The sequence below is a fragment of the Tamandua tetradactyla genome, chromosome 17, assembly GCF_023851605.1.
Source record: "Tamandua tetradactyla isolate mTamTet1 chromosome 17, mTamTet1.pri, whole genome shotgun sequence".
NCBI classification, from domain to species: Eukaryota; Metazoa; Chordata; class Mammalia; order Pilosa; family Myrmecophagidae; genus Tamandua; species Tamandua tetradactyla.
In genome coordinates, this window is record NC_135343.1 from 62,237,763 (window position 1) to 62,252,327 (window position 14,565).

Below are 14,565 nucleotides of genomic sequence, written 5' to 3' on the forward strand. Positions count from 1 at the left end.
GTTTAAATTTTTTAGTTTGTTCTCCTTCTTCTAAAAAAAAAAAAAAGCAGTAACACATCAAAGACCCAAAAGCAGGCCACAAAGGCAATTCAAAAACATTATCTTTGTCTTAATGGAAGGGTGTTCTAAGAAATTCAACAACTAGCCACATTTTGATGAACACTTTGTGAATAAATTATTTCATTCAACAAATGGTAGCTGTGTGTTTGCCATGTACTGGGAACTTTGTTGGGCAATGGAGGGTGACCAAAGTCATTGAGATGGAGATACTTCTGAGCTTTGAGTGCTAAAAATAAATTACATATACATTCTTAAAAAAATTTTTTTTACTGCAAATGGTTTTATTGTATTAAGTTGTAAAAAGTTCATTCAAACTCGTAATGAAATTCTAATACTTTGCTTAAAAATGAAAAATGCAGGACCCATGCTAAAAGAGACAGCTTCATTCCTGCCCCTGCACATGTTGGCCTGCGGATGCTGCCTTTGTTTTTTCAGAACTAGAACACAGAGGTTATAAGCACTAGCTCTGGAGTCAGACTACCCAGGCTTGATTCTGAGTCCACAATTTGTGCAGCCTTGGGCAAGCTACCAGACTTCTCATAGGGTCATTCTCCTCAAATGGAGAATGAGGGAAAGGGACCTGTCTGCAGAGGCTGTCGTGAGGATTGAATGAGTGAGTCCCCATAAGGTGTGGGTCAGTGCCTGGCACACAGGGCTAGGCTGGAGCTGATAGTTCTAGATATCGGTGTAAACTATGTACCAGACACTCGGATATAAGCAGAGGTGGTTCAAGAGCTGGATTGTAGTTCAAGGATTGGTGATGTTTCCTAGTATGGCGTTTTAAAAACTTTAGAGGCAAAGAATAAAAAGTCGGAGGTTTCATATAAAAATCCAGTTATCTGGCTTTTCTAGAAAAACCACCAGAACGCTGTCTTGCAGGGGATAACCAGCTGCCCAAAGCAGAGCTCAGCTGCTCAGTCCCAGTCACTTTCAACTGCTTCATTTGCCATTGGAATTACTGTTATTTTTCCTACCCAACAACTTCATTGGTTCCTGTTGAGACGCTGGACTCTGTACACATTTGTGCTTGGAACCTCCGTGTGCAGTGATGAAGGTAATAAACGTGGTCCCTGCCCTTACAGGGCTCATGATTGCTGTCCCAGAGTAGAATGAGATGGTCTCCATAAGGAGGTCCTTTACCCAGAGGAACCTGTAAAAAATCCACACCTTTGCTGTTCCGAGTGCAGTCACGGGGAGACCCTCAGGCCCTACCCCAGACCTACTGAACCGGAATTTGCATTTTAGGAGCTTTCCAGGTGCACACAGGAAAGACCGAGACACGCTGCCCCTAGACCTCGGAGCCCTCCCGGGGATAGGTGAGGCTGCTGACCATACCGAAGTTGTAGAAGGGGCTGGTGCTATAAGGGCTGTAATAGGAAGACCTCTGGCTGTCGCTGCTGCCGCTGCCCTCACTCAGCGGCAAGGTGTCTGGAGAGGCCTCCGCGCCGGCGCTGGGAGGGAACGTGCCGCCGGGGTGCAGCTGGACCCCCCGGACTCCCAGGTGGCGGCTGCCAGGGAGGGCTCGCGGGGGGCTCCCGCTGCTGCTGCCACTCAAGGTGCTGAGGCTGCTGAAGAAGGAGTGGAGGCAAGGGGTGGAGGTAAGCGCGGCTCCTCCCGGCGACGAGGCAGGACTCCCCGTGCCCGCGGAAGGCTCTGGGGACTGGGAAGGCCTCAGCAAAGAGGCGGGGTTGCCTCCTTCCGGCTTCGCGCTCACCCCAGACCCCAGTCCCGAGGAGAGCCCTTCTTCGGACTTCGACGTCCCTGTGACCGCCGCGGAGCTGCCGCTGGCCTCCGAGCGCCGCTTTCTCTTCCGGCGGAAGTTCCCATTGTCAAACATTTTCTCGCAGTTTGGATCTAGGGTCCAATAATTGCCTTTCCCTGTAAGAATGAGACAAGGACCTATTTTAAGCCTGGGTGTCCAGCTTAAATTCTGGGAGGAGGACAGATTCATACAGACTCATGAGACTCTCTACCATTTAATAATAAATAGTTTAAATGCATACTCTCTTTGGGGAGAATTTATTCTCTCCTTCTAGAAGAAATCTGGAACTAAGTTCCGGCCACTTTCACCTCCTTCTGGCTGGGCCTGCTACTTAAATGTTAAGATCTGATTCTATTCCCAATTGCCCAACACCTCTCCTTAGTCTAGATACAAATTCCAAGCCCTTGCAAAATCATAGAATCCTGGTACTACTTTGTCTCCATTTCCATATATATGAAAAAGAGGGACAACAAGAATGTCCACGCCATAGGTTGGCTGTGAGGAGGATTGCGTATCTCAGTACAGTAGCTGGCACACAGTATGCAGTATAAGATACGAGGTATTATAATCTTTGTTCCCTGGAAGGCTCCAAGTGCCCATCCCTGGAAAAAATACCCCACTAGAAAAGGCAACCTCAAATAACCAATCTTCCCTCTTGCCAAACAAATGACAAAAATTATACTGAAAATCAATCGGTTTAACAATGTCCTGGATGGCATTTACTTAGAGTATAAGGACATTTCTAGAATCTATAGCCCAGGTCCTTCTCACTTAGAGCAGCACTCTCCCTGCTTCTCTTCCAAGCTTTTCATCTACTGAGTGAAAATCTTGGAGACCAGGGCCTTGTTTAACACTTGCTATCTTCTGCTTAGACAAGGTCCCCCACTACCTATCATAATTGAGGTGGCAAGAATTTATCATTTTGAGGACTTCATCTCCCAACGACTTTTTCACTTCTGGTAAAGGTCCTTCGATGTTTGAAATGACTGTTATGGCTACTTATCTTATGGTGAGTGCTTTAAAAGGATACCCTCATTTACTTTATGGCGATAAGTCATATTATTTCCCTTATTTTTCATCCAGGTAAACTGGGGTGCAGGGTGGTCAGTCACCTGCCATTTCCCACTACAGTTAGTAATGGTGGAGCCAGGATTCAGGCAAACAGGCTGGCTCCAGGCTCAGCATGCACCAAAGCATTTTTTGCAAATAGCTGCAGAAAAAAACTATATAATCTTCATTTAACTGAAAATACCCGAATCTTTCAGGACCATTTATTAGGCCATCTTGGTACCAGTGCTTTGAGAGGACACTAGGTATCCCTAGATCCTATAATTTTTCAGTTAAAGCCCAGAGGAGTTCATGTGACAATTTACATGTAATCCCAGGTGACTCCAAGGTCAAATCAGGAAGATCCATCTTCTGGAGCCGCACGTGCTGCCTATTACAGAAACTACTACCGACACATGGCTGGTGGGCCCTTGAAATAGGGCCAGCCCAAACTCAGGTATGGCAACACCCACAGGGTTTTGAAGACTCAGTCCCAAAAAATAATGTAATATATCTCATTAATCATTTTTTATATTATTTCATGATAAACGAATATTTTTTTGATATTTTGGGTTAATTAAAATATATTATTAAAAATATTTTCACCTGTTGCTTTTTGCTTTTTAAATGTGGCTGTTAAAAAAAAATTTACCAAAAGGGGAAAGTTTAGTTTGTGTATGTTACTAAAATAAAATTTTAAAACAAACATGGTACTGTACAACACCAATAAGAAACCCTAGAGTAAAACTTGGACCGTAGTAAATAGTACAATAATAATAATAACATTCTTTCATCAGCTGTAACAAAGGTACCACACTACTGCAAGGTGTAACTGGGTGTGTGTGTCTGAGAATTTCTTTTTCTCATAATTTTTCTGTAAACCTACAACTTCTCTGATTATATAAAAAAAAAAGAAAGTTGCCAATCACATGTGGTTTCCTTCCTTCTGAGCTCCAGAGTTTTTAGAGTCTACTGGAAATCCTGGACCGAAATATTTTATTTATCCTCTTTTTCCTACCCCACTCCTTTCAGGTCTTGGTGCCTGATATTCATATCGCGTGCCCTGGGATGGGTGTAGGAAGGCTTCTCTATTTATATTCTATATTATATTCTCTGGTTATTTAGTGCACTGCCCCCTTCGACCTGGGCTCCTTTTGAAAACTCAAATAAGATTTACCTTCCTCTTTTTTTTTTTTTTAGCTTTTCTCCACCTCCACCTCTCAGGGCCAGGTAAGAGTGAGAAACCACAAGCAAAGCTCACTGCACTGTATCTGGTCCTCTCCCCTCCCCAGGAGTTGTCGGGGTTAGACAAGAATGAAGCACATTTGAGGTATTCACTTATAAATTCCTAAATAGCTAAGGTACACAAACCGCAATTTGCAGCACTCGGCCAGAGCTCCCGCATTTCTCAGCCCTCCTCTTAAAAGGTCTGTGCCGCTATCCTCGAATCATCTCTCTCTCCAGGCACATACTTGTTGCATGAAGTTCAAGGGGAACTCTTATTTATTTATTTTTTAAGGGGAACTCTTTTACGAACCTGGAGGCAGCGCACCCACCGACAGTTGCACGGCTCGGCGCTTCTCTCCTCCTCTCCCAGCATCTTTTGTGCGATGTGATGGGATTCTCATCTTTTCCGAAGCCCATCATAACAGTCCCTGACCTGAGGGCTCACCCAAGTCCACAGCCCCACTCCACCTCCCTGTACCCTGACTGTCCCTTCGAATGGCCCAGCAAACACCACCCAGGGTCAGGGTCCTGGTCGGGATTTCAGGCTTTTTCCTGTTTCTCTGACTGGCCGGTGCTGCGCGGCGGCTCCCGGCGTGCGTGTGCGCGCGTTGGACGAACCAGCCGAGTGCCTCCCTCTGAAGATCCTGACACTTCTTTGTCCCCTAGGACCGCCTCTCTCCCTCACCCCAATCACACCAAGTCCGGGAGACTCCTCGTTCACCTGCTCGCGCCTTCCCGGGTTTGAACGAAGCACCGACAAAACGGGGGACCGGGAAAGCTGGCCCCGGTGCGGATGTCGAAGCCAGCCCTACGCGGGCTCCCCCGGCCCGCCGCCCGCGCCCCTCACCTGGGTCGTCCTCGTCGCGGGGCACCTTCTTGAAGCAGTCGTTGAGCGACAGGTTGTGGCGGATGGAGTTCTGCCAGCCGGCCTTGCTGCGCTGGTAGAACGGGAAGCTGTCGGCCACGAACTGGTAGATGTGGCTGAGCGTCAGCTTGCGCTCGGGCGCGCTCTGGATGGCCATGGCGATGAGCGCGGAGTACGAGTAGGGCGGGCGTACCATCTTCATCAGGTCCTCGCGGCTGGCCACGGACAGCCAGCTCAGCTCGCCGGTGGCCCCAGGCCCGGCGGGCGAGGCCGGCGCGGGCTGCGCGAAGTGGCGCTGGGCGCAGCTGAAGGTGCCGGCGGCCGTGGGCGGCTGCAAGAAGGGCCCGGGCGCGCCCCCGGGGGGCGGCGGCGGCGGCGGCGGCGGCGGCGGCGGGGCGCCCAGGTAGGCGGCGGCGGCGGCGGCGGCAGCGGCGGGCGAGCTGCCCACGCCGGGCGCGTTGAGCCACAGGTAGGGGTTGGGGGTGGCCGGCGGCGGCGGCGCCGAGTAGTCCGCCAGCCCGTAAGGCGCCCTGGCAGCCGAGGACGCGCTCGGGGCGGCGGCGGCGGCGGGCGGGGCCAGGCCGGGCTGCGAGTACACGCCGAAGTTGTCGCCGCAGTAGAGGGCCATGTCGGCGGCCGTCGGCGGCTGCGGCGCGGCGGCGGCTAGGGGCGAACGGGGCTGGCTTCGCCGCCCGCGCGGGTGCATCCCTTTGGGGGCCGAGCCCGCGGCCTCGCCTCAGGCCTTTGTGGGTGCGGGCTGGGCCCGGTGCTCCGGCCGGGGCTCCGGCAGGTGCGCGCACAGCGCCCACGAGTTGGCCTCATATAGTCTTCGGCGGCGCGCTCCTCCAGGGGCCGGGCTGGGGCCTGCGGGCCGGGATTCTCCACGCCCCGGCCACGCCCCACCTGCCCGAGCTGCCCGGGAGGAGCCGCCGTCACCCCCGGGCCGCGCGCCCCGCCCGCCCCGCCCGCCCCGCCCCTGCCCCCCCCCCCCCACGCCCAGGGAGCCGCTGGGACGTCGGGGACCTCCAGGTTTCAGGAGGGAAGCACACTGTCCCAAGCCAGGGTATCCTCAGCCCAACAGTCAAACGCAATAACGAAATATGAAAACCAAGAGCAGATATAAACAAAGCCGTGCGAACGGTTTTTTGCAAAGTGAACTTTCGGTGGCCGCTCGAGGCTACCTGCCTAGATCCCTTGTCGCTTTTTCACCTCCAGCATGGAAAACTTTTGTGATCGAGTTGCAGGATTCATGTCCGGTTTCAACCGATCAGCAAACAAGCGAAAAGACTAAAGCGTGACTGGCACAATCTTTGGGACGCGCGGTGGAGTGCATTAACGCGCGCCCCGGAGTGTCCCCTTCTACTCGAAGATTCTGTGAGCGGAGGGACTGCAATAGATTTTTTAAGTTAAGTTAATTTAAGTTAATTAATTAAGCATAACATTTACAAATAAATAAATTTATTTATTTAGTAAACATATAATACAAACACAAGCATTATTACCGCATGATCATTCCATTCTTGATATATAATCAGTAACTCACAATATCATCACATAGTTGTATATTCATCATCATGGTCATTTCTTAGAACATTGCAATCGATTTTTAATAAAAAAAAAAACCCAACTATATATTCATTGACGTTCGAGAAGCCTTTGTGCATTTTATGTCCGGTTTCTACGGCCTTATGGTGTGATTTGTTGTCTTCAGAAACAAAAGGGAGAATGTTTTCAAAGGCATTTAAACAAGTGGCTTTAGAATTAGCATTTTAAAGCCAACGGTAATTTAATCTGCAAGAAGCGCTCCTTTCCAAAAATAAAAATAAAAAATAAAGACGGTCTGGTCGAATTTGGAATGACTTGCCCTCTATTTTCGCAAGCTATCGCAGGCGACTTCTTACCTGGAAAAACAAAACCGACAAAATAGTGTGGCGATTCCACATGCCTCACCATCCTTATTTCTTGGCTCAAGACAAGAACAGTAAAATTGTTTCCTTTACAATTAAGGGCATTCCTAAATGGTTCTTCACAAGTGCCGGGTCTGAGATTCTCACTTGAGAGGCGGGGAGGGGGAGAAGTTCTTTCTATTTACCAATTGCAGCCCGAGTTCAGAATATTTAATAGCTCGGAAGCTTTTTTTCCTGGGGCATTTATTTTCATGATGAAGTCGCTATGTAATTTGGAGAAAACGATCATCTTCTGGTATCTCAGCCTCTTAAAATATGAAATCCAAGATATTGAGTCAACAAAATTTGGCATCTAAAGCACAAACCTACGCTTCAAATGTAACTATTTAATCGTCTTTTCTGGAACCAGGAAGGAATTATTGGCTACTCCTTAACATACACTATTTCTTTCAATCGCCTGGCAAATACTGTAAAATAGAATAGTGCTTGTCTTAACTGTATTTTAGTTTAAGGATCTAGATGCTTTGTTTGAAGTATTTACAGTTGCTTTTTCTCCCCTTCCCAAATGACCTGAAACGAAGTAATTAGTATTTTAATTGTTAATTTCGTTTCTCTTGGGCTGTTAATAGAATTACAACTAAAATCCCAGAAAAAATGAAAAGCAATTTTTAAGAAGTTGTAATGTCCAAATTTGCCGTCTATTCTTAAGTGTAAAGCTCTAAACTGAAAAAAAAGAGAAAGTACAAAAGAAAAGCTGGGAGCGTAGATGGCAATAAATTAGGAAAATTTTGATCCCATGTTCCCTTCAGTAACAATGTCCTTAACCTGCCCTTCTCTTTTAGCAAACCGTTTATCAATTACTTTGAAAAACCAGGTAGGTGCTTGCAGTTTTGCACGTTTTCTTTTGAGTCTAATTCTTAACCAGCAACTCCAAATTCTTCTGAATGAGAGGTCATGATTGCAGATTACTGTTTCTTGTTTTGATTAAGAGTTCTGCCTAGCTGAAATATTTTGTCACGTAACTATACGTTACTTTTCGCGGACTTCAGTTGTTTTAAAAATGATGGCGCCCCCTAGCGCATCTCTTCGTTTATTACAGCACACGTGCAGGTAGGCATGCGTAGGGTGTGCACCCCTCTAGGGGCTCAGAAGCTACGCTTTCCTGTTTTAAATCACATTTTAATTAGGTTCACTTAAAACTCTTGCTGGTCGTGGACTGGGTTATTTAATGCCAAAATAAAGATTATGCTTTTTAAATGTGTCTCTAAAGGAACTTATAAAAAGTATTTGGCGGTAGGGCCACAGTGGCTCAGCAGGCAGGGTTTTCTCCAGCCTTGCCGGAGGCCCGCGTTTGATTCCCGGTGCCTACCCATTCGAAAAATAAAAAAGTATTTGGTGCACTCAAAAAAATAAAAGACTATACTTGAAATGCAAGTCTCGTAATATCGTTTTGTTAAATTGCTTGTGCGTGCGTGCGCGCACATACATACACACACACACACAAATACAATACAGGCAATTGATTAACGCATCTATGCCAGTGTAACATAAGGATAGATAAGATTGCATGTTTGCATCCTTGATACAACCTTTGGAGAAATCTTTCAGTCTCAGAGAAAACATCTCATTTATTTTCCACTGCCATTCGGTTAACATCCTTGTTGCTGTTTTGAAGTGAATAAGTGAAAGCAGTGATTTAAAATGGGTTGTAGTAATTTTTAACAAATACTATAATCACATGTAAAATTTATTATGCTCATTAATTTCCAGCATAGCAGAAACCATACACATTAATTTTATTTTTGCTAGCATTTGTACATATTTTTGGAGGAGAAAAAAGAACATATGAAAACCTGCGAGTCCTCCGGCTTCTCCTGTCTCTCACCCTCCTCCTCCCTCTCCCGCTTCTCCTCCTTGAGTGGCCTTTACTCTCTGGTCTACCGCAAGTCCTCCTATCGCTTTGGGAGGCGCCAGCTTGTGGTCCCCAGTTCCAGTAACTCCTCTCAGGTCAGCCCGCACTGTGTTCTGCTAGGAGAGGGACTAGGTCTCATGTTGCTCGCTTTTTTCAGCCTTAACACTTATGGAACACATGCCAAATCCCTGGCACTCCATTAAGTGCTTTACATACCTGATCTCATTCCACGGCAATCCTATGGATAAGAATTGTTATTGCTCCCATTTTGCAGACGAAGCAACAGGCACAGACAGGTTAGGTGACTGCACTGTGGCCCATCGACTTGTTAAGTCTGCAGCCAAGATCACATCGAGGCAGGGTGACCGTGGAACGGTGCTGTCGGCTTCAGCTTTGCCTCTTCCATCCTGCTTTATCCCGAAGCCTCGCCCTGACATGGGTGTGTGGCCAGTTACGGTTTGTTGCCTGAATAAATTAAAAAATTTAAATACAGTAGATGCTATGCAGTGGAAACTAAAATCTCTCGTTCCGTGGACAACTTTCTACTCCCTCTCTCCACACCAGACCCTCTCACCAAAGGCGGCCACTTGCCCTCAGTTTCTCAGCTTTCCCCCAGAAAACCTTTTGAGCTGTATACCTGCACAGTAATATGCGTTTTAAAACGTACACAAATGGGATCCAAGCTATTCATGTGGTTCTTTCATTCATGTATTTTGGAGAACTTTCCAAAACAGCACATACACCCATATGTCTGCTTCAATTTTGTCACCTGGTGTTCCCTTTCCTGGGACATTCCATGGATCTCTCCTCCCCCCACCCCGGTGTGGCCATGTGGGCGATTTTTAATTGGTTGGTGTCCCTCTGTACCAGTTGAGAAATATTTTGAATTTTACCTATATTGGATGAAACTTACTTTCATTAAAAAAAAAAAAAGTCTTACTTAGGAATGAAAATTCCAGGCTGGAATTTGCTAGATCAAAAAGCATGTACCTTCAAGTGTGTGATAAATTGCTGAGCCAGAAGGTGCACCAGTTTATACCACCAGCACAATCACTGTGGGGCCCTGTTTCCCCTCATCTTTGCTATCACTGGCATGTCCAAGTCTTTTTTATTTTTGCTGATCTCAAAAACACAAAAGGATATCTTAAAAGCGCTTTGGTTAGTTTTACTTTAAGAATGAATTTAAGAACCTAGTGATCGGTCATTTTTATTTCATTTTTGTGTACTTCTTGTTCTGATATTTTGCCCATGTTTTAAATTTGTGCATCTTTTAAAAAAAGGGGTATGAGCTCTTTGCTATTAAGGATACTAGCTTTTATTTCCTCCTGAGTGTGGCAGATCATGGTTTCCTTGTTAAAACTACCACTTCTCTCGCCATCAGTGATAACATACTGTCCTGGTTGTCTTCCTTTCTCCTCTGCATCTTCTTCAAGGGTATCTTTTTCTCTTCTCACCCTTTGGACATTGTTTTCCCCTCAAGATCCTAACCGTAGGCCTCTTATTTTCCTTCTACACACTCCCCATGGGATGCCTCGTTTCCTCCCATGGTTTCTGTAATTAGTTCCAGTGGCCATAGCTTGTTGAAGTTGTTGCTGTCGAACAGTTCGATGAAAAACACTCTTCCTTATTGCTCATTCATGGGATTCACATGGGTTGACCACTGGGCAAGTGCAGGCAAGAGAATCTGACACTTGGCCCTTCCTTGCCAGTGTTACTTTACCCGTAACAGTGATTACTTCACTTGGGACAACTCTATCATTCAAGATGCTCCCCAGAACTTCTGCTGGGATTACCAGGAAAAAAGATCCTTTTTTTCACAGGGATTGGTTCCTGTACAGAGGTCGGGGTCCTGAAATGGCCATTTTTGACACTTAGCTAATATATATATATATGTATTGGTGCATGGGCTGGGGATCTAACTCGTGTCTCCCATATGGAAGGCGAGGATTCCACCAATGAACCACCCCTGCACCCCTGTATTTCCCTTTTAATTAAAGGCGTTATGATGGAGTTCCATCCCTTTCAAATGAAAGTGCTGGTAACTCCAATCCATGAGCTCCTGGCCCAGTAAGTGACAGTTCCACATCATCACCTTACAAGTCACCTCAAATACAACATGTCTAAGCAAGGCATCATTTTCTCTCTTTTTTTAAAAAAGATTTTTATTAATAAAACAGCATAGAAATACACATTCTTAACATACAAACATTCCGTATACGGTATACAATCATCTTCTCTTAAAACCAGCTTCTCCTCCTGTGTTCCCTCTATGAAGCATTGACCCAGTTTATCTAAGCCAGAAACTAAAGTCTTCTATCTCAACGACCAACTCATGCCATCATAGCAAAAAGCAAATAAATTCTCTGTCCTGCTGCCACGATGCAATTTAGACCACATGATCTCTCTCCCAGATTACTGTAGGAGGTTTCCAGCTGACTTCCCTGCCTCCCTCCAGTCCACTCTCCATACAGCCATGACCTTGTAAAAAGGCACATCTAGTCATGATAGTCCCCTGCTTTTCCCTTTTCGGTGGCTCCCTCTGCACTTAGGGTAACATCCAAACCCCATAGCATGGCACACACGATCCGGGGACAGGTAGCTCATTTTATTAGCCTTGGTCTTACCTGTGCTCATTTTGCACTCTTTCCTAAAGCTCAGTGTTTCCTAAATGTCAGTCATTCTGGTATCATCTTCGTGATTTTTGCTGATTCTTTATGTTACTTATGCTACTAATTATTTAATTTTTTTCTTTAGACTGATTCAGCTTTTAAATTTAAATGCCATTATTTGAAAAAGAAACCATTACTTGCCATAAATAGAAGGCATACAATTTAAATGGATCATTAATATTAGTGATAAAATTGTTCTATTAAAATCTTTTTAAGTTAAAAATAAAAACATAAATAACATAATACAAGTAAAAATAACCTAATTGATCAATGAAAGTGTGAACCTAAAAACAAATTCTTCACTAAAAAAGACTAGAACTGAATGGAATGATATGTTAATGTTTGTTTGTTCTTAATTTTTTAAATTAATGAATAAATTAATTTAAAAAAGAATAGAACCGGTTATGATCAGTTTGGTAACAAAATGATATTCAGATTAATGATTCTCATTTAAAGGTTAAGTTCTGTAGCAGTAATACAAATTCTGTTTTTTGAGCTTCTTTTGGTGGTGGTGGGGAGCTGAGAATGAAGAATTGCAGCTCACATGTATATATATGTAAATGAGAAGGGAAAGATATTTAACTGCCCCATTTGATAGGTTTGGCTAACAGTTATTCAATAAATATGTGTTTTAAGAAGTCATCAGAAGTTATCCTTAGAATCTGTTGTGAATTTCTGAAGATGTAAGTCAAGATAATATCCAAAATGAAACAGAGAAAGAATTTCCTGTCCCCTAACTGTTGTCATTGGAAAATGCTCATGAGAGTCTTTTATCATCTCTGTCAAGTGTTTCTTTATAACATGCAAAATACTTTCAGTAAGTGCTTCAGGTGAATTTATAGCCAGGTTTAAACAATGCGCAATCTCTGCTACCCAGAGCTTCAGACAAGGAGAACTTTCCCAGGTCCCTATAAAGAAGAAGACTGAAGGACTCAGGGGTCACAGGCTACCCGCTGCTCAGACTTTCGATCCCCAAGCTTCCTTTTATCTTGCCTAGAAGTAAGCTTGTCTTTTAAGGATAAATTAGGCTTTCAGATGAGCAAAATTTATCTACAAGATATGCTAATTTTTAAATCCTCACTCAGTCATGCATAGAATCTCCCTGAAAGTAGACATTTTCTTCTAAAAGACTTTTCTATCTTAAAAAGACAAGTGTAGAGCTTTAGGAAGAACTGATAGTCATTGCCTATGGGGAAGTTGAGGAAAGGATTGAGAATTCAATGACCTACACTTAACATAACTGAGAATTTAAACAACTTTCTGGAATCTTCCTGCCTGTCCTCAACTAGAGAGAAATAGAATCTTGGCTTCCAGAGCAGCTGCTGAATGGATTCCATTCTCCTATGGAACCCACCATGGCCAGCACCCCTATGCTTTTTCCGGTGCATTACCCACAATCCATCTCATGATTTCTCATGAATTAATAAGTTCAAAACTCAGTTATCTTCTTCAGATGTGCATCAACAGGCCAAGTAACCATGGGCTTCTTAGTTCTGCCTGTATCTGACAAACACGCAAAGACTGGCTGATTTTAGAGTATCAGTGGCTTCCTCGGTTTGTTTTGTTGCTTATTGGCAATTATTTGAAAGGTTTGCATCTTACTATCTAATAACCAAGATCAATCTAATATGATGTATAAAATTAAGCACTTTTTTTCTTACTTTTAAGCACTGAACATAAAAATTTCCTGGTTGCTAAAATTAAAGATGGAAACCTCAAGGGGAACATATTTGTGGTAACAAACCATAGAAGCCAAAGGCTACACAATCCTGGGGCCCGCTGGCTGACAACTCTTACAACTCCATTTCCTGGTTCAGAAAGAACATTCAGGGCCTCACTTCATCTGGAGTTCAATAATTAGTTCTGAAATGCCAAATCGAAAGAAGACTTGTGGCAGTTTATACTCCAGTTTGCAGAGAGACTCAATCCTTTTTCGACTGAATATAACCAAATTTTCATAATCTGATAAATGAAAAATCTCATTTGTTGCTTTAACTTTCATTTCGTAAAGTATGAGTGTGTACATATCGTCCCGGGCACTTATTCTTTTTGTGAACTATGTCATTTGCACATCCTTGTTGAGTCATCTGGATCTTTGCATGATCTCTGTGATGGGCAAAGGACTTTCCCTTTCTAAGCCTCCGTTTCCTTACTTGGAAATGAGAACAACCACAGTAATGTCAATGATCATTGCTAACTTCTATTGAGTACTCATTCCAAGTCCTCTTCTGAATAAGGATCTTATTTTAGGGCTGCTGGTTCCTAGAGCGCCTTTGTGCGAAGAAGAAAAAGGCACCCCTTCCTTGGACTGGTAGTACCCTGCCCACCGGCCTGTGGTTGCAAAGCAGGAGCTGGATTTCAGCTCTACCTGCTCCCTCAGTAGCTTGCCCTTGTCCATGGTACAACCACCCCAGTGGTCTCACTTGATTGTCATAAATAATACCATGAAGAAGGTACTATTATTATTATTATTATTTTGGAAAAAAAATATGTATTTTGCAGAGGAGGAACCTGAAGCACTGAGACAGTTAGGTCATTTGCCCAAAGTCACAGAGCAAACAGTTGGTGAATCAGAGCCTATGGCTAGTCCCAGCTACCACACAGAGCTGTGGGTAGGGTTAACCAGGACCAGCCTTATAGAGCTCTTGGCGTAGTGCCCTGACAGGGAGCAAATGCTCAATAAAATATATGTGATATGTCATTAGTTCATCACGTGCTGCAAATATCATTTTCCAATTTCATCATTTGGTTTTTGATTTTGTTTGTGGTGTTGGCTAACATGCAACATTTTTGTCTGATCAAATTTATCTTTTCAATGATGACTTTTGCTTTGGTTGGCATTTTAAAGACAAAAATCATTGAAAAAGATGACCACGCCTGTGTTCATTAAGGAACAGGCTAACTTAAAGAGACCCCCAAATACAAGACTAAGGTCAGCTTCTCTTTTGTGGAGTGGGCAAGTCATGGGAGGCAGCTCAGCATCTCGAGGTCTTGTCTGTTATCATCTCTTGCCTCTTGTCCTCAACTCCTTCATGGAAGCTCCCCATCCATACCTCTGCCCATGGGCAGGCAGAAGGAAAGAAAGTGGGAAACAAGCAGTTTCCCTTAAAGGAAGT

At 44.5% G+C, this 14,565-nt stretch overlaps 1 protein-coding gene across 1 annotated transcript; it reads right to left on the reverse strand.

The window, feature by feature from the left end:
• Nucleotides 1-327: 327 nt before the first annotated feature.
• On the reverse strand, nucleotides 328-5,589 carry FOXI3 (forkhead box I3). Its single transcript, XM_077135108.1, has 2 exons — nucleotides 4,944-5,589; nucleotides 328-1,938 (listed from the first exon to the last, which is right to left on the reverse strand). Exons 1-2 carry the CDS (start codon nucleotides 5,587-5,589, stop codon nucleotides 1,349-1,351), a joined length of 1,236 nt encoding a protein of 411 aa, XP_076991223.1. The 3' UTR covers nucleotides 328-1,348.
• Between the last annotated feature and the right edge of the window lie 8,976 nt (nucleotides 5,590-14,565).

What these genes read in the sequence shown, in the direction of transcription:
- FOXI3 (XM_077135108.1), bottom strand. Translation starts at nt 5,589, where the DNA reads ATGGCCCTCTACTGCGGCGACAACTTCGGCGTGTACTCGCAGCCCGGC. An exon ending in CCGCGACGAGGACGACCCAG is followed by an intron (nt 1,939 to 4,943) that starts GTGAGGGGCGCG and finishes TCATTCTTACAG; the next exon opens with GGAAAGGCAATTATTGGACC.